The sequence below is a fragment of the Acipenser ruthenus genome, chromosome 7, assembly GCF_902713425.1.
Source record: "Acipenser ruthenus chromosome 7, fAciRut3.2 maternal haplotype, whole genome shotgun sequence".
Classification (NCBI taxonomy): domain Eukaryota; kingdom Metazoa; phylum Chordata; class Actinopteri; order Acipenseriformes; family Acipenseridae; genus Acipenser; species Acipenser ruthenus.
Window position 1 is genome coordinate 68848276 of NC_081195.1, and position 25296 is coordinate 68873571.

Consider the following 25296-nt stretch of genomic DNA (forward strand, 5'->3'; position numbering starts at 1 on the left):
ATCGTTCACACTTCACCACTTGGGTATGAAGGGCAGCAGTGTGGAGAAGTGGTTAGGGCTCTGGACTCTTGACCGGAGGGTCGTGGGTTCAATCCCCGGTGGGGACACTGCTGCTGTACCCTTGAGCAAGGTACTTTACCTAGATTGCTCCAGTAAAAACCCAACTGTATAAATGGGTAATTGTATGTAAAAATAATGTGATATCTTGTAACAATTGTAAGTCGCCCTGGATAAGGGCGTCAGCTAAGAAATAAATAATAATAAGTCCATGTCCACCCTAACCCTAACCCTAACCCAGTGATATACACTAGGTATATGAATCAAAACCCAATATTTCAACACTGAAAGCATTGAAAATAAATCTAAACAGTTTGTCACCGAATTGATTCAGTTTTTCATTTGTAGTTAATGCGTCACTGTTGAGTGTTTGCTGACCTGTTGAGCGCCCCCTCCAGGTACAGCTGATTCTTGCTCTCCTCCAGCTCAGGCTTCTCCTCGGCCGCCACGATGCTCAGCAGCTGGTCCTCCAGGCCCATCTGGGTGATCATGAAGTTGAGGAGGGTCACCTGGGAAGAGAGGAGAGAGGAGATGACAGGACAGGAGAGAGGAGAGGAGAGGAGAGGAGAGAGGAGAGGAAAGGAGAAGAGAGAACTCAGACCAGGCAGTGCAGTCCCTAGGAGGATTCACAGAGATCACCCATTGCATTGGTCTGTCTGCTCCTTCAAGGAATTCATTGCTATGGTGCACAGATAATCAATTTGGAAAGCCATCCCCACATGTGTGGGTATTAGGGTACCCTGGAGACCTCTGGAAGTTTGTGGTGGTGGTGGGGGGTTATTAGGGTACCTTGGCGGAGACCTCTGGAAGTTTGTGGTGGATGGTGGGGGGTTATTAGGGTACCTTGATGGAGACCTCTAGAAGTTTGTGGTGGATGGTGGGGGGTTATTAGGGTACCTTGATGGAGACCTCTAGAAGTTTGTGGTGGATGGTGGGGGGTTATTAGGGTACCTTGGCGGAGACCTCTAGAAGTTTGTGGTGGATGGTAGGGGTTTATTAGGGTACCTTGGTGGAGACCTCTGGAAGTTTGTGGTGGATGGTGGGGGGTTATTAGGGTACCTTGACGGAGACCTCTGGAAGTTTGTGGTGGATGGTGGGGGGTTATTAGGGTACCTTGACGGAGACCTCTGGAAGTTTGTGGTGGATGGTGGGGGGTTATTAGGGTACCTTGACGGAGACCTCTGGAAGTTTGTGGTGGATGGTGGGGGGTTATTAGGGTACCTTGACGGAGACCTCTGGAAGTTTGTGGTGGATGGTGGTGGGTTATTAGGGTACCTTGACGGAGACCTTTGGAAGTTTGTGGTGGATGATGGGGGGTTATTAGGGTACCTTGACGGAGACCTCTGGAAGTTTGTGGTGGATGGTGGGGGGTTATTAGGGTACCTTGACGGAGACCTCTGGAAGTTTGTGGTGGTGGTGGTGGTGGTGGGGTATTAGCGTACCTTGACAGAGACCTCGGGCAGGTAGTGGGGGTTGCGGAGGCGGGTGGTCAGGTACAGTCTGAAGTCGTGGCTGTACTGGATGGTGGACTCGCCCAGGCGCAGGTACTCCACGCCGCTGTGTTTGAAGGTCTGTCGCAACATCAGAGGCTCCAGCACCGGGTCCAGCTCCTCAGAAAGGTTCTCAAGCAGCATGGGAGTCCCAAACTGACACAGGGCACAGCACAAGAGAATGAGAACACAAGAGAATCAGAACAACAGAATCAGAACACAAGAGAATCACAACACAAGAGAGGAGGCCATTCGGCCCATTAGTGCTCGCCCAGTTCTGAGATTCATCTGAGATTGTCAGGCCCAGTGATTCAGCACCAACAACATGGCTAGGTGACCCATTCCATCCCCTCACCACTCTCTGTGTAAAGAAGGATCTCCTACCCTCTGTCCTAAGTCTATCTCCCCTTAATTTCCAGCTGTGTCCCCTCTGGTCCAGGTTTCTGTGCTGCACTTAATGGTTAGGGTTAACTTTGTCAACCCGTAAAGTGTAAAGGCATTAAATGAAATACCTTGTGTGTAACTCTTACCAAATGCTTTTCTAACTAACATTAATAAAACTAAAGCAAAGCAACAAGAAAGCTTAAATCGCTATTATTATTATTATTTATTTCTTAGCAGACGCCCTTATCCAGGGCGACTTACAATCGCAAGCAAATACAAATACATTCAAGTGTTACAATATAAGTCATACAATAAGAACAAGAGCTATGTACTGTGAAATTAGCTGGCGCGTGTGTTTTGGTCTATCACAATGGCAGAGGCAAAAATAATGGCTGTTACTTAGGGTTAACTTAAAGTTAATAAACTAACTGTCAAAGTAAATGAACACAGCACCCCTACACATGTTACAAAATGCAGCAGCAATATACAAGACATGCACATTATTTAACAGAATGCTGAAGCAACTCACAAGAACAAGAAACATCAATTTGCTCGGCAGCTTGTGTCTGATTCAGGTTTTATTCAAGAGCTCAAACAATTTCCAACTTTTTCTAACAAGAGAAACAGCGGTGCATTTCTCTGTTTGTTTACATGCCATTTTGTAGCGATGAGGTGCACTCGTGGAAATCAGAATACAAACCAATTCAATGATGTGACGGCTGTTCTGGAATGATTTAATAAACCAATCCGTGTCCCTCAAGACACTCTCTCGATGACAAGACGCTTTTTTACAAAACAGTACTGTATCCATTGTGAATGAATCGCTATCGGTACCAAGAAGGTGTTCTTTTAAGTGAAGTTCCTGTTCCTTTAGCCAGAGCATTTACAATGGTTCTCTTAGGAGGTGTTCCTATACGCAGAGACTACTGTACTTTGAAAATGGTCCCCTTGTTTTGTTTTTTTTTGTTCAATAAATTGCACCCCTAAGTGTTAAGAGTTAACTACACTTTGAAGAAAAAAAAAACTTTGTTTATAATATTCATTTGAAAATAGCAGGCTCAGTTCTCAAGCAATATAATGCTTTTATAATCAATTACAATACAGTTATACGGGTGGTTCTTCCACATTTCACCTGTCACAGGAGTCAATTATAATCAATTACAATACAGTTATACGGGTGGTTCTTCCACATTTCACCTGTCACAGGAGTTAATTATAATCAATTACAATACAGTTATACGGGTGGTTCTTCCACATTTCACCTGTCACAGGAGTTAATTATAATCAATTACAATACGGTTATATGGGTGGTTCTTCCACATTTCACCTGTCACAGGAGTTAATTATAATCAATTACAATACGGTTATACGGGTGGTTCTTTCACAGGAGTTAAAAAACAAAGCGCCAACTGCATGTTTTTGGAAGCCAAGGAAACATGGAGAGGAGCAAATCAAACCAAAAGACTAACCTCTGCCTTGTAGAGATTTGTATAAACCTTGTTTAGAAACATCCCTCCAGACAGGTGCAGCCACTTCCAGACATCATCATAATTATTATTATTATTATTATTTATTTCTTAGCAGATGCCCTTATCCAGGGCGACTTACAATTGTTACAAGATATCACATTATTTTTACATACAATTCCCCATTTATACAGTTGGGTTTTTACTGGAGCAATCTAGGTAAAGTACCTTGCTCAAGGGTACAGCAGCAGTGTCCCCCACCTGGGATTGAACCCACAACCCTCCGGTCAAGAGTCCAGAGCCCTAACCACTACTCCACACAATAATAAAAGACCAAGTGAAAGCATTTTTGTTTATAGTTCATGCTATGAAGTCGTAACATATACTGAGGAAACAATGTAAAGTAGTGTTGGGGTTAAGGCTGCGTACCTGGATGCAGTTTCCCAGAGTGCGCAGGTAGTCCGGGTCTGAGGCTTTGCACACGTGCAGCTTGTTGAGTTTCTCCATGTTCTTGAGCCACTTGTTGGCCTGGCCCTGGGGGTCTATCATAAGGGGCCAGCGGCGCGCTGAGGTCACAATGATGGCATTCTCCACTGAGAACCTGAATACACATAGAGATACACATCAGAGACATAGACACACAGACACACACACACACAGAGACACATGCAAACAGAGACACATGCAAACAGACACACACACACAGACACACACACACACACACACACAGAGACACATGCAAACAGAGACACATGCAAACAAACACACACACACACACACACACACACACAGAGACACATGCAAACAGACACACAAACACACACACACAGACACATGCAAACAGACACACACACACAGAGACACATGCAAACAGACACACACACAGGGACACATGCAAACAGACACACATAGACACACGCAAACACACACACAGATAGAGACACAAACACACAGATGTACAGACACACATATAGAGACATAGATACACACACACACACACAAAGACAGACACACACACAGACACACACACACAGGGACAGGCATGAGTTTGCTTGTCCAGACTTAATGTGTGAGACATGTAAAGAGATTGGATGGGTAATATTCATTCATACAGCGGATTACAATGGAATACAGGAGTGACCTGGTGCAAGATGGGCATGCATTCATACAGCAGATTACAGTGGAATACAGGAGTGACCTGGTGCAAGATGGGCATGCATTCATACAGCAGATTACAGTGGAATACAGGAGTGACCTGGTGCAAGATGGGCATGCATTCATACAGCAGATTACAATGGAATACAAGCAGGCACAACACACACAGCGGGCCCGTGATGATGCATATAAATGACTCAATTAAAGAAAGAGCTCTTGAGGAGTGTTAGGACAGGCCTGTACATCAGCTTTGAAAGCGTGCAGTCGGAGGGGGGGTGAGGCACTGTGAACAAGGTAAATAAGCACAGAAAATAACAGATGAAAGGTGGTTCAGATATTGGTAAACACAGCTCTGAGTTAAAAAGTGTGCAGAAGGACCAGCTTGATGTCAGCCCTTCAACGTGTTAACCCAGCGTAACAGTCTCTATAATATCTCTAAAGGGGCTGTTTTTACAGTACAGACACAATAGCCAGGTTACATCCCCGGGATACAGCCTGCAATGACTCAGACTGTTGTGCAGTTATGCCCAGGGTCCCCTTGAGTGATTATTAAAAATATATCAATAAGCAAATAGAAACTACACAGTAAATATGAATGGAGGGATGAGTGGTTATGGATCGTAGATATATGGATGGATGGATCAATTAATGAGAGGAGAGGTGGATGGATGAATGAATGGATGAATGAATGGATGGACGGATGGGTGGATGGATTAATGAACAATGAATTCATCAAAGCCATCCATCCATCTACCCATCCATTCTTCATCCTATTATTGAATGGATGGATGGCCGGTTGACTGGGTGAATGAACAGGTGATAGACAGATGAATAGCAAGGTGCTCACGTGTCGCGGGGCAGCCCGTAGAGCTGCCACTCCATGATGCTGACGGGGTCCCCCAGCGTGGCAGACAAGGAGAAATTGGGGGAGACTGGGATCTCCTTCAGCTTACACATCCTTGACCAGTCCTTCAGAACCTCCTGCAGACAGATGGAGAGAGGGAGGAAGGGATAGAGACAGAGAGAGAGGAGGGGTATTTTAATACACAGCTATCTCAGCAGTGATGAGAAAGAAGAGGAGTCTTGATCCCTTGATTAGATGCCTTATCTGAACACAAACAGATTTACTGTACCACCAGACTGCCATACCTGGTAACTAAATTACTCAGACATGTTTTAATGGCAAATTCCAATGGTTAACATTTTGATTCCATGAACATAGAGTGCATACAGCCAACCATGATTCAGTGAAGTGATGACCATACTGTAGCTTTCCTACCAGAGTTTTTAACCTTTCCGGTATGTTCTACAGAAGCACAGAAGGTTACATGCTCTGTGGATGTTGTCTGGACCACCCAACTGGAACCACAGCACCTTCTCATGTTTTGCAAAAGGCATAGCTGATGCCAATGTGCAGCAGTAAAGATCTTCTCTTGAAAGTCATACACAGAATTCTCTGCACTCCCATAACACCCTGCAGTCAGTAAACATGAAGAGCTCCAGGCTCACCTGTCTGAAGTTAGGAGTGAAGGGCCCCAGGTACGCCACCACCCCAGCGCTGAGCAGCACGTCCCCCACTATGTTCTGGTAGGTGTCCTGGAGCTGCTGGGAGATCTGCAGCCAGCGCTCCTTCTCCCCTCCCAGACCACTTATCAGCTTCTCTGCACGCTCCAGCTTCAGCCTGCACACAGGCAGACACAGACAGACACACACACACACACACGCACGCACAGACAGATACAATCAGTATCTATACCTTTTCCTCTTTGTTTTTCTTATTCTAAAACACAACACAAGTTCTGTAGCTGCTTTAGTAGCCAACAGTCAGCAGTAGTTCCATCTCCAGTGGTCCAAAGGTATAGAGTATGGTGCAAATTGAAGCGTTGCTAGCACTCTCTCTCCCCCTGCTCTTGCTCTCTCCCCCAGTCCTGCCCCTCTCCCCGTGCTCTTGCTCTCCCCCAGTCCTGCCCCTCTCCCCCTGTTCTTGCTCTCTCCCCCAGTCCTGCCCCTCTCCCCCAGTCCTGCCCCACTCCCCGTGCTCTTGCTCTCTCCCCCAGTCCTGCCCCTCTCCCCCTGCTCTTGCTCTCTCCCCCAGTCCTGCCCCTCTCCCCCTGCTCTTGCTCTCTCCCCCAGTCCTGCCCCCTCTCCCCCAGTCCTGCCCCCTCTCCCCCAGTCCTGCCCCCTTGCACGCTGCCTCACTTGGTCAGCTCGATACTCTCCTCCAGGCTCCTCTTCTCCAGTAGTTTCTGGGAGAGCTGCTCCTGCAGTCCGGCCAGCTTGGCGCTCACCACAGCAAGCTCAGCCCTCGTCACGCCAAGCTTCTCCATCTGAACCACCAGCTCTGCCTCCGCTGCCTCCAGCCGCTGCCGCTTTGGGGCCACAATCTGAGGGAGGGGGAGATTAACAAAGAATTGAATCTAATTAACACAGGGTAACCTGCGTGTGTCCCAGTGAATATACTGTGTGTGTGTGTATATATATATCTATCTATATCTATAGTCTAGCAATAGTAATAATGTGCAGTACCTTGGCCACTTTGTCATAGACCTCGATGGCCCTCACCCAGCTGCACAGCCCCTCGCAGGCCGACGACACGTTCTTGATGACGGATGGCTGGAACTCCGGGTTACTGATTAAATCCCGTCGGATCTGAGCAATCACCTTGTGGGGAATGTTATCCTTATCGAACTCCTGAGATGAGGGAGCAAAAGGATGGGGAACGGCTTAGGAAACAGTCAAAACGCGCGGCCACAAAACTGAGCCAGATTATCAGCCCCAGCCCCTTTTGAACCAGATCAACCAGCATATATCATTGTGCATTGGCATAATCCGTTAACACGCAGGTTGTTGTGTGAGCCGGCTGTGCAGCGGTTTCCATAGGGATTATACCCGGTACTGATTTTAGTGGTTACACTAGCGCAGTGATCCTGCACTGCAGCTTGAATACCATCTATTTCCAGCAGAGGGCGCCACTGAGCATTTTGGGCTTTGCTGGTGGCCTGTATAGTGACTCTTCTCAATCCCTCTTCTCAATCCATTCTTAAGCAGTAAACTTAAAATAGATAAAAAGAGGGAGACAGGGGGATAGAGAGAGAGAGATGGGAAATACTTTGAGAGACTCCAAGAACTTCATGTCTCCGAGCATCTTCTTAGCTGAGGGCCAGTAATCGTCACTGCTCCTGCCGTTGGGGTCCACCTTCTTCTCAGGCTTGATTCCCTGAAAACAAGACAGTATTTTCAACCGGGACGCACACCCATACACAGTTATACAGATCCAATGCAGTCTGGTTTATTCCAGAGCTTCTCAAAGAGCTTTAATTTTAAACTGATTAAAGAACTGATACCTCTAGACCACACTGCCTCCCTCCCAGTCCCTCAGCTCTAACCACTAGACCACACTGCCTCCCTCCCAGTCTCTCAGCTCTAACCACTAGACCACACTGCCTCCCTCCCAGTCTCCCAGCTCTAACCACTAGACCACACTGCCTCCCTCCCAGTCCCTCAGCTCTAACCACTAGACCACACTGCCTCCCTCCCAGTCCCTCAGCTCTAACCACTAGACCACACTGCCTCCCTCCCAGTCTCCCAGCTCTAACCACCAGACCACACTGCCTCCCTCCCAGTCTCCCAGCTCTAACCACTAGACCACACTGCCTCCCTCCCAGTCTCCCAGCTCTAACCACTAGACCACACTACCTCCCTCCCAGCCCCTCAGCTCTAACCACTAGACCACACTGCATCCTCCCAGCTCCTCAGCTCTAACCACTAGACCACACTGCCTCCTCCCAGCCACTCAGCTCTATACCTCACATCACACTGCATCCTCCCAGCCCCTCAGCTCTGAGCCCTGCAGTCCTGGCTGAGCTCACCTTCAGGATGCAGATGGCTGCCAGGGTGATGCGCACTCCGGAGGGGGGGTTCTGCATGGTCTTCAGCAGGGTGATGTCACTGGCCTTCAGAGTGTCCAGGGCAGTGATGGCGGCGTTGAGGGCCGGCATGGCTATGCTCAGCTTCTGCTCGCACTCCTCCTGTGGGACAGGCAGAGGCCCACAGTGTGAGGGGCTCAGTATACTCTCACAGTGTGAGGGGGTTAATGTACACCCACAGTGTGAGGGGGTCAGTGTACACTCACAGTGTGAGGGGGTTAGTGTACACCCACAGTGTGAGGGGGTCAGTGTACACTCACAGTGTGAGGGGGTCAGTGTACACTCACAGTGTGAGGGGGTCAGTGTACACCCACAGTGTGAGGGGGTCAGTGTACATTCACAGTGTGAGGGGGTTAGTGTACACTCACAGTGTGAGGGGGTCAGTGTACACCCACAGTGTGAGGGGGTCAGTGTACACTCACAGTGTGAGGGGGTTAGTGTACACCCACAGTGTGAGGGGGTCAGTATACACTCACAGTGTGGAATGTAAACCCTTTCCCTACATTGCACAAGGCGCGTGCTGTTACTGGTCACACTTGTCATGAGAGGAGTGATATTCAGGAACTCCTGCCTCAACCCAGCAAGTGGGGAGACACAGGAAAGTACTTGGAATAATAGCAGCTGCCATTTAAAATAAAAACATAATCTTTAGAGGAGATATTTAGCTCACACACTCTTTGTCAGAGAATAGGGGTCGGTAATAAGCTAATCAAAATGAAAAGAATCCTTCTATTTCACCCATCAGCCACACCTGGGAGGTAGCAAACTTGTGAAATGCTTTGGAAATCAAACTACATTTACTACTTGATTTTGGTGCTTTTCTAGTTTGATCCTTCCAACAGTGTACAGCAAGTATCAAATACTGCATTCACAAGGCATTGGACTGACACAACAAAGGATAACGTCCAAGAAAGGCTTCTTGACACGGCCACCTGTCCAACATGATCCCTCCATGAGGAGGGAATGTTCATCATGTTCCTTCTCACACCCTCATGTGATACCTGTGAGAAAGGGTGTGGCACACAGTGTAGGGTAGAGAGAAGGGGATCCTTCCTGCCAGAGGTGTAGAGGCTCCCCTGTCCCACCCTGTCAGTATGGCTGTACCTTGATGGCCTTTGCCTCTTGCGCCGCCCTGTTGGCTGTGGCCTCGTCTGCCTCCACCTCTCTCTTCACCACCTCCACCTCCAGGGTCTCATCGGCGATGACTGTCAGCAGCTCGGCCGTCTCCTTGCTGCGTTCCATCAGGAGGGGCTTCAGCTCCACCAGCTCCTCCTGCATCAGCGCGATCTGAAACGCACAAGGCCCCCTGCTGTTATACCCCCAGTACTGCACCGCTACAGTGTTTCAGTGCTGGCACTGACACCCTGTACAGGTACACCACAGCTCTTACTGATTTGCTTCTCAGCGCTCAGTCAGATAGAGGCTAATTCCCCACTCTGTTCAGGTTCTGTGGTCCCAGTCCCACTGCTCACCTGTGCTGCTGCGAAGTCCAGTTTGTCCAGCCCCACCATGTAGCGGTTCTTGCTGGTCAGCAGCTCCAGGCGCTTGCTCTCCAGAAGGCTCTTGAAAGTCTTGATGAGCTCCAGGTAGGAGGTGGGCGTGACGTAGGTCCTCCTCTGGAGAGACTCAAAGAACCTGCAGACAGCAGCATTAACAGAGATTCTGATTGCTATGTGTCTGTGTGTGCAATGCATTACACTGAAGAAACCTCTGCAGAACCACGAGCAAAGCACAGCATTAACAGAGACCCTGATTGCTATGTGTTTGTGCAATGCATTACACTGAAGAAACCTCTGCAATACCATGAGCAAAGCACAGCATTGGCAACACATGGTCTTGGAACAAAAATTCAGCACAGTAACACATTGTCATACCATTTGTATTTCAAAATATGTATGGCTGTGGTAACAACTGGCCAGTGGCTTATAGCAACTGAACTTGCTATCATTGCTCCACAGCAAATGCCATCACCATCTGAAAAGATGGAAGCAGCAGTTATATGCAATGAACAACACCACATCAGCTTGAGTGCAGATCTGCAGCAGACATTGTAAAGCATTACTGTAGCATGAAAGGGAGTAACGGGTACCTCTGAGACAGTGTCACCACGCTCTGGTGCAAGTGCTTGCACATGAAGACAGATGCGCTTCTGACTTCCTGTGACATCTCCACATCGTCCAGGAAGTGATACGCAACCTTCTCCAGAGCGTCCTCAGGCCACGCCTGCCGGGGGGCACAGGAAGAGAAAAGGAGAAGAAAAAAGAAAAGAAAAGGAGAAGAAAAGAAAAACCTGCTTATAACAACCATTCAACAGACAGGAATATACTATATATCATCAGAGCTGTCATACTGACAACGCAGCACCCATAACACACACCTATTCAACAGCAAGAGGAAGCTGGCACTGAGGAGCCACTGGGACAGTGCCAGAGGTCATAATGAACATTTATACTGGGACAGTGCCAGAGGTCATAATGAACATTTATATTGTAGTCGAATTGAGTGATTGAGTTTAGCATTCAAAGGCTGTGATATGAACCCTTTTGTGATATGAACCCTTGACTGAGCTTGCTATCGCTCGGTACTCCCCGGGTGATTGTAAAACACAGACGCAGGTGCAGATGGTGACCCGGTGAAGAGAGAGAGAGAGAGAGAGAGAGAGAGAGAGGGAGAGAGAGAGAGAAAGAGAGAGAGAGAGAGAGAGAGACGGCCCCACCTGGAACCAGTCGATGGTGCAGCAGTTGAGCAGCGCGGGGAAGCAGCGCAGGCGGTTCCGGAATGCTTCTCCGATGGGGCTGAAGGCCAGGGCCATGTGCAGGTTGCTGCGGACAAGCCGAGTGAAGACATTGTACAGGCTGGCCGGAGAGACAGAGCCACGAGCCTCCTCGACTGGGGAGAGCTGCATCTACAGAGGGAGAGGGAGTGAGGGGGGGGGGGGGGAGGGAGAGGGGGAGGGGGAGAGGGAGAGGGAGGGGGAGAGGGAGAGGGAGGGGGAGGGGGGAGGGAGAGGGAGGGAGAGGGAGGGAGAGGGGAGCGAGAGAGACATAGAGGGAGGAAGAGGGTGGGGGTTATGAATAAAGACACACTTAAACGACAGCAGGGGTGTTAACCTGATAGAATCTCATGAATACAATTCCAGTTAATATCTGTAACAATAAAACACAAAGTCTTCCTGGAGCATGTGTGCTCCCACCCCAGAGGTAGCTACCAGGCAGCAATTCCTTCCCACTGGGTCACCCAAGTTGAGCAGCTGTCATGCAGACACTGAACGATCAGTGCTTAGATATGAAAATAATCAAGTAACAGAGTCTGCTTACCCAGGGAATATTTACACACGCCAGGCTTTAGTAAACACAAGCCTAAGGCAAATGTTTGTGCAGGCCTAGTATAATCATATCCGAGGTGATGCTGCACAATTACTGAAGTTCATTCAGTAATTCATGCAGGCAAGGATGTCTGTGCCTTTGCAGAAAGAGCAAATGTTGTGAGCTGAGCGATTAGCCGTATATTTAAATGGTTTGGGTCTGATTTGTGCTGCTGCTGTGTAACTAACGAGCAGCTGAAAGGAGCCAGAGCACTGTATGATAAGAAAGGCATCATGCTGTGATCCTGGAAGCAGGCCGGTTCTGAATGGACTGAGCAGAACAGAATCACCTTCTCAATGATCTCCAGCCGCTCCTCGTTATCAAACAGGTTGGGGATGTCGCCCGAGTTCAGAATCATGTTTATGTCCTCCAAGAAAGACTCATCCTGGAAGAGAGACGGGGGGGCACGGTGAATACAGAGGGAGGTGGGGGCAAGGTGAATACAGAGGGAGGTGGGGGCAAGGTGAATACAGAGAGAGAGGGGGGGCAAGGTGAATACAGAGGGAGGTGGGGGCAAGGTGAATACAGAGAGAGAGGGGGGGCAAGGTGAATACAGAGAGAGGGGGCAAGGTGAATACAGAGAGACAGGGGGGGCACGTGAATACAGAGAGAGGGGGCACGGTGAATACAGAGAGACAGGGGGGGCACGGTGAATACAGAGAGAGGGGGCACGGTGAATACAGAGAGACAGGGGGGGCACGGTGAATACAGAGAGAGGGGGCACGGTGAATACAGAGAGACAGGGGGGGCACGGTGAATACAGAGAGAGGGGGCACGGTGAATACAGAGGGAGGTGGGGGCAAGGTGAATACAGAGAGAGAGGGGGGGCAAGGTGAATACAGAGAGAGGGGGCAAGGTGAATACAGAGAGAGGGGGGGCAAGGTGAATACAGAGAGGGGGGCAAGGTGAATACAGAGAGGGGGGCAAGGTGAATACAGAGAGAGGGGGCAAGGTGAATACAGAGGGAGGTGGGGGCAAGGTGAATACAGAGAGAGAGGGGGGGCAAGGTGAATACAGAGAGAGGGGGCAAGGTGAATACAGAGGGAGGTGGGGGCAAGGTGAATACAGAGAGAGAGGGGGGGCAAGGTGAATACAGAGAGAGGGGGCAAGGTGAATACAGAGGGAGAGGGGGGGCAAGGTGAATACAGAGAGAGAGGGGGGGCAAGGTAAATACAGAGAGAGGGGGCAAGGTGAATACAGAGAGAGAGGGAAAGTTAAATACAGAGAGGGGGGCAAGGTGAATACAGAGAGAGGGGGCAAGGTGAATACAGAGGGAGGTGGGGGCAAGGTGAATACAGAGAGGGGGGGCAAGGTGAATACAGAGAGAGGGGGCAAGGTGAATACAGAGAGAGGGGGCAAGGTAAATACAGAGAGGGGGGCAAGGTGAATACAGAGAGAGAGAGGGGGCAAGGTGAATACAGAGAGAGAGGGAAAGTTAAATACAGAGAGGGGGGCAAGGTGAATACAGAGAGAGAGGGGGCAAGGTGAATACAGAGAGAGAGGGGGGGCAAGGTGAATACAGAGAGAGGGGGCAAGGTGAATACAGAGAGAGAGAGGGGGCAAGGTGAATACAGAGAGAGGGTGCAAGGTGAATACAGAGAGAGGGGGGGCAAGGTGAATACAGAGAGAGGGGGCAAGGTGAATACAGAGAGAGAGGGGGGGCAAGGTAAATACAGAGAGAGGGGGCAAGGTGAATACAGAGAGAGGGGGCAAGGTGAATACAGAGAGAGAGAGGGGGCAAGGTGAATACAGAGAGAGGGGGCAAGGTGAATACAGAGAGAGGGGGCAAGGTGAATACAGAGAGAGAGAGGGGGCAAGGTGAATACAGAGAGAGGGGGCAAGGTGAATACAGAGAGAGGGGGGCATATATATATATATATATATATATATATATATATATATATATATATATATATATATATATATATATATATATATATATATATATATATTCTTTGTCTATATATTTTAGTCGGTTATGCCATGTATGTGCTTTGGCAACACAATTCTTTTTATTGTCATGCCAATATAGCCAATTTGAATTGGAATTTGAGAGAGGGGCAGAAGGTGGCTATGTGGTCACTGTGAACTGGGAGAAATCAAGACAGAGATGCACTTTCTATTAAACTGCAGTAAGTAAATACAGCAAAAAACGAGGGATACTTTCTTCCCTAAATTCTGCAGTTCTGTTCCAGAATTCCCAAACATGCCTGACACACAGAGATAGTCAGTACTGCAGGGGGAAGACATATACACAGCCATACTGTTTGGCCAGTACATAGAGACCTGTCACAACCTGAGGGACAGACAGTGAACACGTCACACCACAATCCCATCACAGGGCTACAACTGAGAGTGAGGGAGAGGGAAGGATGGAGAGGGATGGAGGGTGGGAGAAGGATGGAAAGAGAGTAAGGGAGAAAGGGAGGGTGAAAGAGAGAAGGAGAGGAAGGGAGGAGAGGGAGAAAGGGAGGGTGAAAGAGGGAAAGAGAGGAAGGGAGAAAGGGAGGGTGAAAGAGAGAAGGAGAGGAAGGGAGAAAGGGAAGAAGGAAAGAGGAAGGAAGAGAGAGAGAAAGGGAGGGTGAAAGAAGTTAGAGAGGGACATGTTTAGTAATGTTTAATGTTTTGTAATGTTTGTCATACATTGCTTTGGCAAAACTTTTTTTATTCTTGTCATGCAAATAAAGCTTATTGAATTGAATTGAGAGAGAGAGAGAGAGAGAGAGAGAGAGAGAGAGAGAGAGAGAGAGATTTTTCTATTATAGATTTATTTTCTGTAATCGTTTGGTATGCTGTTTTTATTTTAATTTGTCATATTATTTATTTTGTAATTGCTTTGGCAATACTTCTGCTGTATCCTGCCAATAAAGCATCTTTGAACTGAACTGAATTGAGAGAGAGAAGGAAAAAATACATTCTTGAAATGTATTGAAATGTATTTTAATTTTTTACGACTGTAAGTCGCCCCAGATAAGGGCGTCTGCTAAGAAATAAATAATAATAAAGAGAGAGGGAGAGGGGGAGCAAGGTGAATACAGGACAGTCTCACCTGGAAGAGATAGAGAGGGAGAGGGGGGGGGCAAGGTGAATACAGGACAGTCTCATCTGAAAGAGATAGAGAGTGAGAGGGGGGGGGGGCAAGGTGAATACAGGACAGTCTCACCTGGAAGAGATAGAGAGGGAGAGGGGGAGCAAGGTGAATACAGGACAGTCTCGCCTGGAAGAGAGAGAGTGAGAGAGGGGGGGCAAGGTGAATAGGCTCCCTTCCTGTTCCTGTTGTGTCTGCAATCGCTCGCTCTGACCTTGATCTGGTGGTCTGCGAACAGGAAGACAGTGGGGGTGCCATTCTGCCCCGCCCCCCTCAGCACATGCCTCAGGTCCTCCCTCCATTCGCTCACAGAGTATGACCTCTGAACTTTGACCTGGAACAGCTCCAGCTCTGCCATGAAGGCAGCCAGTCGCGTGACAGACTGCCGTCCGCTCCCTCCGATACCTGAGAGAGAGCAGTGTGAACATGAAGACACAATAACATAGCAGACTGTCACCGATACAGGAGAAAGCAGGAGAGCAATCTTCATATTCTCTCCCCTTCTCCCCCTGCCCCATTCGTCCTCTCCCCATGTCTCTCCCTCTCCCCTGCCCCATTCCTCCTCTCCCATCTCCTCTTCTTCACTTCTCTCCCCCTGCCCCATTCCATAACTGCCCCCTCTCTCCCTGTGCCCCATTCCTCCTCTCTCCTCTCCCGCTCTCTCCGCCTGCCCCATTTCTCCTCTCCCCCTCTCCCCTCTCTCCACTGCCCCATTCCTCCTCTCCCCTCTCCCTCTCCCCTTCTCTCGGCGTGCCCCATTCCTGCTCTCCCCTCTCCCCCTCTCTCGCCCTGCCCCATTCCTCCTCTCCCCCTCTCCCTCTCCTTCTCTCCCCGTGCCCCATTCCTCCTCTCCCCTCTCCCCTTTCCCCTGTCTCTCGCTCTCCCCTTCTCTACCCCTGCCCCATTCCTCCTCTCCCCTCAGTTTCTCCATCTCCCCTCTTCTCTTCCCATCTGCCCCACTCCTCCTCTCCCCTCTCCCCCCCATCTATCTCCTCTCCCCTCCCCCTGACTCTCCCTCTCTCACCGATGAGCAGCGCATGTCCGCCCGGCTGTTTGAAGACCCTGCTGAGTCGGGAGATGTGCTCGATGGCGAACTGGAACATGACCAGGTTCATGGGAGCCTTGCTCAGGACATTGAACTCCTCCAGGCAGCGCTCCATAGTCTGCAGGGAGAGAGAGGAGTAGCAAGCACACAGACCCTGAGTACTGCAAGACTCTACTCACTGGTGCACTGGCGTGATAGCGGGCACCCGATAAGGGTGCAGTTTTGGGTCATTTGTTTTCAGACGTACTGTACACAAGAACAGGATAAACCTTAACATGCACTTCCATGAGCTATGCAGGTCTCAAATGTGCAGTTTGGAAAGAAAAGAAAACATGTGGTACTACACTTGGTTGGAGCGTTCTCAGTTATATTTCTTACTCTCAGGAAGTCTATACTGGTTGGTTAATGTCAGGAGAGAAACCATTGCAAGGGTGGGGATGCTTCATTAAACAGAACCCCTGGACTGCACAAAGGCGGTCCTGTCTCATTCACTTTGTGTTTCTTCTCCTCGGAGAGCAGCGGACCTGTTTCAGCTGGCTGCTGTCCTGGATCTCGTCGTAGTGTCGGGGGGCTCCCTCGGTGTTGCGGGGGCTCAGATAATCCCCGAAGAACAGGCCCCTCATGTCCTCCTCCTGGACATCCCGGCCAATCACCATGTGACCAAACAGGCTGGGCATCTTCTCTTTGAACTGACTCTGCACCACCCCCTGCAGGACAAACACACACACAACAGCGCCATTCACAAGAGGGACAGACTCGCAGATACAGCACGGCACTGAGGGCTAGATTTGCAAAGCTGTTAACTCAACTTAACTGTTAACCGTCATGACTGCAATTTGTTTTGGTAAAAGAAAAAACACCAATTACATTTCTAACAATGAATAAAAAAACAACTTTAGATTAGTTACAAACCCTAAAAGTCTGAGTAGTTAATTTCTGGGCAGGTAACTTTCTAGGGTGTGTTTTCATCCTTTCTGAAAAGATTGTGCTAATGGAGATTTGGAGTAAATAACTTTGAGAATCTAGCCTTAACCCCCCAGTTTCAATAATCAAAATATACTCTTGAGGAAAATACATTGGGTCACTTTCACATGAATAGTATTTGACTGGCCCCGAATCATAAGCGCTACAATGTCAATTTACCCTGATGAATAAAACATAACCCAGGACTGCATTTACAGATCCGGGTGGGTACTTTAGATCTGCAGAGTCAGGGTTTATATTTCATTTGATTCTTTTATTTGAACTTGTTCAAATCTCAGAAACAGGATGTGGATAAATGCTGGAAGTGACATTGCAAACAATTGCAAACAGTTATTAAGTGTAAGTAAGCCTCCCTCCCTCCTCCCTCCATCCATCCTGTCTGCCTCTGACCTTAACAAGCTGGAAGAACAGCTTTCTGTCCTTGTTGTCCACCAGGCGGTCAGCGAAGACGCGGTGCACCTCATGGATCCAGAGCCGCATAAGCTTGTGGGCGCCGTTGCTCCCTTCGGGCAGCACCTCTGAGGGGAGCAGGAGCAGACCCTGCAGGGGAGACACAGAGCATTCCCCTGACTGCCTGCTCACTGTGAGCAGAGCTGCAGACCCTGCAGGGTAGACACAGAGCATTCCCCTGACTGCCTGCTCACTGTGAGCGGAGCTGCAGACCCTGCAGGGGAGACACAGAGCATTCCCCTGACTGCCTGCTCACTGTGAGCGGAGCTGCAGACCCTGCAGGGGAGACACAGAGCATTCCCCTGACTGCCTGCTCACTGTGAGCAGAGCTGCAGACCCTGCAAGGGGAGACACAGAGCATTCCCCTTCCTGCCTGCTCACTGTGAGCGGAGCTGCAGACCCTGCAAGGGGAGACACAGAGCATTCCCCTGACTGCCTGCTCACTGTGAGCGGAGCTGCTGTGCAGGGTGTGAGGTTCTCATACCTGTATGACTCTGGAGAAGTCCCTCAGGTTGAAGGTGTAGTGTGATTTGGAGGGGGTGGGGAGGAAGTTCAATACAGTCTGTGTGTACACCTCGGTAGTAGCCCAGACTAAGATCTGAAACAAGAACACAACCAGTTGAATGCAGCTACGTCAGAGCAGCACAGCAGGTTCTGAAAGTTCACCGCTGTACTGTTTTGCACAGTATTTTTGTAGTTTTCCTATGCATTTACCATAGTTTACCCTGGTTTGCAATGTTTATTAATATGCTTTACCATACCTTGATGTTCTTTACAATGCTTGCCTATGCTATACCATGCTTTCATGTGCTTTATTACCCTTTGTTATGCTTTAAATATGGGGACACTTTTTTAAGGACTGTTTACGTTTCAGCAGAACTGCAATTTCTAAACCAGCGCTGTCCAACCTTCTTGGCTGAAAGAGACATACTGATGACCAAGAAAATGACAAAGGAATAAAAAAAAGTTGGAACTGGCGTACACTCTGCTATCTTTGTGCTCATTATACAGGTTCCCTGTTTAAATATTTGTTTTTGCACCTTGACTTAAATCAAAACCCACTGCATGGCCACCTCTACTGCCATATTGTGGCTCTATTATATTATGTTAGTTTAGTGAGCACTGAAGGGTTAGATTAGTGAGCATTGGGGAGTTAGGTCATGGAGTATTGGGGTGAGGTCAGGGAGTACTGGGGTGAGGTCAGGGAGTATTGGGGAGTTAGGTCAGGGAGTATTGGGGTGAGGTCAGGGAGTACTGGGGTGAGGTCAGGGAGTATTGGGGAGTTAGGTCAGGGAGTATTGGGGTGAGGTCAGGGAGTATTGGGGTGAGGTCAGGGAGTATTGGGGAGTTAGGTCAGGGAGTATTGGGGTGAGGTCAGGGGGTATTGGGGTGTGGTCAGGGAGTATTGGGGTGTGGTCAGGGAGTATTGGGGTGAGGTCAGGGAGTATTGGGGTGTGGTCAGGGAGTATTGGGGTGAGGTCAGGGAGTATTGGGGTGAGGTCAGGGAGTATTGGGGTGTTAGAGTAGGGAGTGTGGGGGTACTCTTACCCTGGAGTAGCGCTTGAGGGAGTTCTCGAAGCCTCTGTTGAAATGCCAGTCCATGACAGGCTGGAAGATGGACTTCATGGTGTCCTCACTGAAGGCGTCTATTGAAATGACATTGAAGTGCCGGAGGAATCTGGGAGTCACTGCCTGCCTCCCTCCACTTGGGGGAGCCATCGCCACAACTATAGAGGTGTCCTGGATGTGCAGCATGCTGCTGTCCTTCCTGCAGAGACACACGGACAGGAGCAATGGGACATCAGTGCAGGGCGCCAAAGGCCTGTGCTTGTGGTCGTGTACAAGGATACACGTTCCTCCTGTTCATTTCATAGAGCAATGACTCATTATAGGGGTGCATTACTGGACAATACTGCACACCATTAAACACTGTAAAACATTTTAATACAATGTGTACATGGTGGATGGGGTGTTTACATGGTGGAGGGGTGCTTACATGGTGGATGGAGGTGTTTACATGGTGGAGGGGGTGTTGACATGGTGGAGGGGGGTGTTGACATGGTGGAGGGGTGTTTACATGGTGGAGGGGGTGTTTACATGGTGGATGGGGTGTTTACATGGTGGATGGGGTGTTTACATGGTGGAGGGAGTGTTGACATGGTGGAGGGGGGTGTTGACATGGTGGAGGGGGGTGTTGACATGGTGGAGGGAGGTGTTTACATGGTGGAGGGGTGTGGTTACATGGTAGAGGGGGTGTTGACATGGTGGAGGGGGTGTTGACATGGTGGAGGGAGGTGTTGACATGGTGGAGGGGGTGTTTACATGGTGGATGGGGTGTTTACATGGTGGAGGGAGGTGTTTACATGGTGGAGGGAGTGTTTACATGGTGGAGGGAGTGTTGACATGGTGGAGGGGGGTGTTGACATGGTGGAGGGGGGTGTTGACATGGTGGAGGGGGGTGTTGACATGGTGGAGGGAGTGTTGACATGGTGGAGGGGGTGTTTACATGGTGGAGGGGGTGTTTACATGGTGGAGGGGGGTGTTGACATGGTGGAGGGGGGTGTTGACATGGTGGAGGGGGTGTTTACATGGTGGAGGGGGGTGTTGACATGGTGGAGGGGGGTGTTGACATGGTGGAGGGGGGTGTTGACATGGTGGAGGGGGTGTTTACATGGTGGAGGGGGTGTTTACATGGTGGAGGGGGGTGTTGACATGGTGGAGGGGGGTGTTGACATGGTGGAGGGAGTGTTGACATGGTGGAGGGAGTGTTGACATGGTGGAGGGGGTGTTGACATGGTGGAGGGGGTGTTGACATGGTGGAGGGGGGTGTTGACATGGTGGAGGGGGGTGTTGACATGGTGGAGGGGGTGTTTACATGGTGGAGGGGGGTGTTTACATGGTGGAGGGGTGTTTACATGGTGGAGGGGGTGTTTACATGGTGGAGGGGTGTTTACATGGTGGAGGGGGTGTTTACATGGTGGAGGGGGGTGTTGACATGGTGGAGGGGGGTGTTGACATGGTGGAGGGGGTGTTTACATGGTGGAGGGGGTGTTTACATGGTGGAGGGGGGTGTTGACATGGTGGAGGGAGTGTTGACATGGTGGAGGGAGTGTTGACATGGTGGAGGGGGTGTTGACATAGTGGAGGGGGTGTTGACATGGTGGAGGGGGGTGTTGACATGGTGGAGGGGGTGTTTACATGGTGGAGGGGTGCTTACATGGTGGATGGGGGTGTTTACATGGTGGAGGGGGTGTTTACATGGTGGAGGAGGTGCTTACATGGTGGAGGGGGTGTTTACATGGTGGAGGGGGTGTTTACATGGTGGAGGGGGTGTTTACATGGTGGAGGGGTGCTTACATGGTGGAGGGGGGTGTTGACATGGTGGAGGGGGTGTTTACATGGTGGAGGGGTGCTTACATGGTGGAGGGGGTGTTTACATGGTGGAGGGGGTGTTTACATGGTGGAGGGGGTGTTTACATGGTGGAGGGGGGTGTTTACATGGTGGAGGGGTGCTTACATGGTGGATGGGGGTGTTTACATGGTGGAGGAGGTGTTTACATGGTGGAGGGGGGTGTTTACATGGTTGGGGTCAGATGTTTACAGGTGCTGCCTGATAAATGAATGTCTATCTGTGCTGCGGTTGTCTGAAACGATCGTAAGTGTTGTGTAATTCACAGTGACGGTATGGTGGGCTCCCTGCAGGAGGCGCTGACCTGTCAAAGCAGTAGCCATGCTCCGTACACTGCCGCAGCAGCTCGATGGGGGGCTGGGCTCCGTAGCGCTCCTTGGCCGGCATGCTGAGGTCATCGACGAACAGCAGGACACGCCTCCCAGGAGGGGCTCCGTACACCCCCTTCCTGTGCCTGCCAGGGAGAGTGGGGGGGGGGGGGAAGTGGGTTACTGTCACTGACAACACTCTGATAGACACTGGAGCACTGCTGGAATCACACAGGATGGACACTTCATTAGGAAAACCTGGCCTGTGTAAGTGGGAATGTTCTGGTGCAGCCTGCACACTATCTGCATTCAAAACTTATTGGTTATTTTTTAAATATCACGACACATCTGTGTCTTACCCATGTGAACTAAACCTTGAGTGCTCAGGGCCTCACATACAGTACCATAGGTTATATAACAAGCTATTGAGTTCTGTTGCATAAGATTGCCTGATAATATGTCTAGTTTATTTCCTTATAGTTCCTTAAAAAGTGTCTTCAGTCTGTACAGTCCTTAACCCTGTGGGTTAGATTCTTTTAGCAATTTACTCCAAACTGTCATTAGCACAAAATCCCCATTTATACTTACAAACTCCAGACTACTCACAAGCCCCTTCTGGTTTGTTAACTTTACTGCCTTTTTACTATCTAAAAATTAATGCAATGAATTGGAGAAGACAGCTGGTCCCATCCAAAGTGGCATCACATCTAAAGCTTGCAGGCCTGTTGGCAACGTTGGGACAGGCGTCTGGGCGCTACCTCTCCAGCTTGGTGAGCAATCCGTCCTGAACCTGGCTAGCAGAGGTCTGGGCGGAGAAGCTGAGCTGACAGACGGAGTATTTCTCAGGGGGCAGCTGGCCCAGGAAGCTGTTGGTAATAGCCGTCTTCCCTGTGCCTGTGGGTCCTACGAAGAGCAGCGGCTTGTCCTGCAGCAGCAGCTTCTCCAGGAAGTACGTTTGCACCGTAGTCTCCGTCGTGGCCACGATGATGTCACTGAGCTGTGAGGGAGCAGGGAGAAACAGAGCTCACACAGGCACACTGAGGGACAGCGCCCCCTGCTGTACATAAGGAAAACATATAAATAATGAATAAAGAGACAAGGCCATTCGGCCCAGCAGTGCTTGTCTGGTTCCTAGCAGCTGATTGATCCCAAACCTCTATCAAGTCGGGTCTTAAAGGATCCCAGTTATTTAGCATCAGCAATGTGGCTAGATAACCCATTCCATATCCTCTCCACTGTGTGAAGAAGGGTCTCCTCCCCTCTGTCCTTTGTTTTTAAAGGTGTAATAACAAGGAATTGTTTTTGTATCTCTCATTAGAATAACATTATTTTTATTATAGTTTCTCTATTTATATTTTGCAAACTTTCTTTAATCTCTTTGACTTGAGGGATGCTCATTTTCCACAACACTATAAGTTCACTTCCTGTGTTCGTAGTAATACAATAGGACACCACATTCCTCTCTTCATACTGCATTTCAAGTTACACACAGGAAACTATGTAGAGTCAGGAGGGGTAACACAGGAAATTAATGAGGGTGAGGAAACCAAGTGCTTCCATCAAACTTATTGTGTTGTGAGAGCAGGAGGTTAAAGCTTTGTGAATAGGGGGCCCTGTTAGAAAACCAGTGCAAAATAACAGTCATTAAGGGAAACTTGTGAGTTAACAGGGGGAAGCTGTTCCAAGTGTAAAACGAGGGAGATCACTTGCTGAATCAAAAGAGATAAATGTTGCACATCTTTCTAACAGCGCAGGGAGTGAACAAACACAATACAATACAGTGTTCTGTGTTGGGAGGAATTTGTCTCAGTGCTGCAGGGAGCCGCTGACCTTGATTAGTGCAACAACATGCAGCTTTTCCTGCAGCAGTGTGTGCTGAACAGAGCTAAAAGAAGAGAAGAGAAGAGAAGAGAAGACATCCAGGGCATTCTGACTCTTACCTGGAGATACAGGCCCTTATCACCAGTCTTATCACCCAGGGACAGGGTCACAGCAAAAACAAAGAAATGAACAGTTAGTTTACAAACGAGGACAAGAACCGGGTGTCCGACAAGCACAGAGCACATTTATTATAGTAGTCACATGCTTCAGCCCACGCATAGCCTAGTGCCACAGTTCCATTCTGTAACATGCATGTCAGGTACTTTATAATTCAGCCCGCTAGTTAACCCATGATACTCCAGGTTATTGTTTATTATTATTATTATTTAAAATGTATTTGTCTAGTGTATAAAACCACAATTATTGTTGTTTTACAGCATGGAAGGGTTAAAATTCCCGATCCAGCTAAACCTGTGCAGAATGTGACTCCAGAGTGATCCATTTATTCAGTAATCTGGAGTCGGTCACATGTATAAAAACTCTCAGCTTTGGCTGAACGGGGTTAGTGTGTTCGGAATGAGAGACATGATTCGTGAGGTAAAGAGAAAAGCTCAAATCAAATATAACAATTGCTACCCATTCTGGTTTTACACCAGCACACTACTCGTTGAGATTTGGGTTCTGTCTGTCTCTATTCTGGCCATCGCATTTGGCAACCGGGCGACCTAATTTAAACCACCCTGCACCCGAGGTACGTCTACACAGCTCTCCACCCTCCTCACAACAGAGATATTCCATAGAGACACGTCTACACAGCTCTCCACCCTCCTCACAACTGAGAGATATTCTGAGGCACGTCTACACCCTCCTCACAACTGAGAGATATTCTGAGGCATGGCTACACAGCTCTGGACCCTCCTCACAACTGAGAGATATTCTGAGGCACGTCTACACCCTCCTCACAACTGAGAGTATTCTGAGGCATGTCTACACAGCTCTGCACCCTCCTCACAACAGAGAGATATTCTGAGGCTTGGCTACACAGCTCTGCACCCTCCTCACAACTGAGAGATATTCTGAGGCATGTCTACACAGCTCTGGACCCTCCTCACACCTGAGAGATATTCTGAGACACGTCTACACAGCTCTCCACCCTCCTCACAACTGAGAGATATTCTGAGGCACGTCTACACCCTCCTCACAACTGAGAGATATTCTGAGGCATGGCTACACAGCTCTGCACCCTCCTCACAACAGAGAGATATTCTGAGGCACGTCTACACAGCTCTCCACCCTCCTCACAACTGAGAGATATCAGCCTTTCTTTTATGTATATATATTTACATTTATATTTTGGTCGCACTGTGCAACATTCTTTTTACTCACATTAGGGTCGCCTAAGTTTACCACAGTATTTGTGCAGCCTTACGATGCTTTCCCCATGGTTATACTGTGCATTTACCATAGTGTATCCTGATTTGCCATGTTTATTAATATGCTTTACCATACCTCGCTATTCTTTACAATGCTTACCTATGCTTCACCATACTTTATTACACTTTACTGTGCTTTTACTGTGGAAAACTTTTATAAGGGACCCTAATACCCGCTGCAAAGGAAGTGAATCCACAGTGCGAAAGACACTGAACCTTTACCAAAGAAAGTTGTTTTTGCTAAAGAGAAGTAAGGTCATGATTATGAACCCCTGTTAGAACAGCGGACTGGAACAGAGAGACACACAGAAAGGCGTTCCTTGTGGTAGTCTACCAAGGCCCCTGCTCCCCTACCTTCATGCAGGGCTCCAGGCTGGCGGGGGCAAGGAGCTCCCTCCACAGACACCAGGAGGGGACGTTCCTGCGCAGGAACACGTAGTGGAACACGCTGTCCCGCTTGGGCATCTGCAGGGCTCGCGGGACCCGGAGCTCTCGGGGGCGGGGCTGCTTGGAATCCTGGTCACAGAGGCTCTTGAAGAACTCGCTGAACCTACAAGCAGTGGAGCAGGAGAGGAGCACAAACACAGGCACAATTTCAACAGTGATACTGTGGAGGGGCAGGGCGGGGGGGGTTCTGCTCCTCAATACTCACTAAACACACCCCTCAATACTCACTAACCTAACCCCTCAATACTCACCAACCTAACCCCTCAATACTCACTAACCCAACCCCTCAATACTCACTAACCCAACCCCTCAATACTCACTAACCCAACCCCTCAATACTCACTAACCCAACCCCTCAATACTCACTAACCCAACCCCTCAATACTCACCAACCTAACCCCTCAATACTCACTAACCCAACCCCTCAATACTCACTAACCCAACCCCTCAATACTCACTAACCCAACC

At 49.2% G+C, this 25296-nt stretch overlaps 1 protein-coding gene across 3 annotated transcripts in view; it reads right to left on the bottom strand.

The window, feature by feature from the left end:
• LOC117415792 (dynein axonemal heavy chain 3-like) overlaps positions 1 to 25296 on the bottom strand; it is a 214992-nt gene that overhangs the window by 31974 nt on the left and 157722 nt on the right. For all 3 annotated transcript variants that reach the window (XM_059027758.1, XM_059027757.1, XM_059027759.1), the window contains 24 exons: positions 24736 to 24931; positions 23068 to 23094; positions 21886 to 22124; positions 21124 to 21273; positions 18959 to 19178; positions 17895 to 18008; positions 17351 to 17500; positions 16501 to 16683; positions 15956 to 16094; positions 15146 to 15336; positions 12133 to 12228; positions 11195 to 11383; positions 10568 to 10701; positions 9951 to 10113; positions 9583 to 9765; positions 8422 to 8580; positions 7662 to 7769; positions 7079 to 7243; positions 6752 to 6936; positions 6062 to 6233; positions 5400 to 5533; positions 3827 to 3998; positions 1500 to 1703; positions 436 to 566 (listed from right to left, as the gene is read on the bottom strand). In XM_059027758.1, the coding sequence (XP_058883741.1) occupies positions 436 to 566; positions 1500 to 1703; positions 3827 to 3998; positions 5400 to 5533; positions 6062 to 6233; positions 6752 to 6936; positions 7079 to 7243; positions 7662 to 7769; positions 8422 to 8580; positions 9583 to 9765; positions 9951 to 10113; positions 10568 to 10701; positions 11195 to 11383; positions 12133 to 12228; positions 15146 to 15336; positions 15956 to 16094; positions 16501 to 16683; positions 17351 to 17500; positions 17895 to 18008; positions 18959 to 19178; positions 21124 to 21273; positions 21886 to 22124; positions 23068 to 23094; positions 24736 to 24931 (3804 nt within the window). The remainder of the gene's footprint in view (positions 1 to 435; positions 567 to 1499; positions 1704 to 3826; positions 3999 to 5399; positions 5534 to 6061; positions 6234 to 6751; positions 6937 to 7078; positions 7244 to 7661; positions 7770 to 8421; positions 8581 to 9582; positions 9766 to 9950; positions 10114 to 10567; positions 10702 to 11194; positions 11384 to 12132; positions 12229 to 15145; positions 15337 to 15955; positions 16095 to 16500; positions 16684 to 17350; positions 17501 to 17894; positions 18009 to 18958; positions 19179 to 21123; positions 21274 to 21885; positions 22125 to 23067; positions 23095 to 24735; positions 24932 to 25296) is intronic.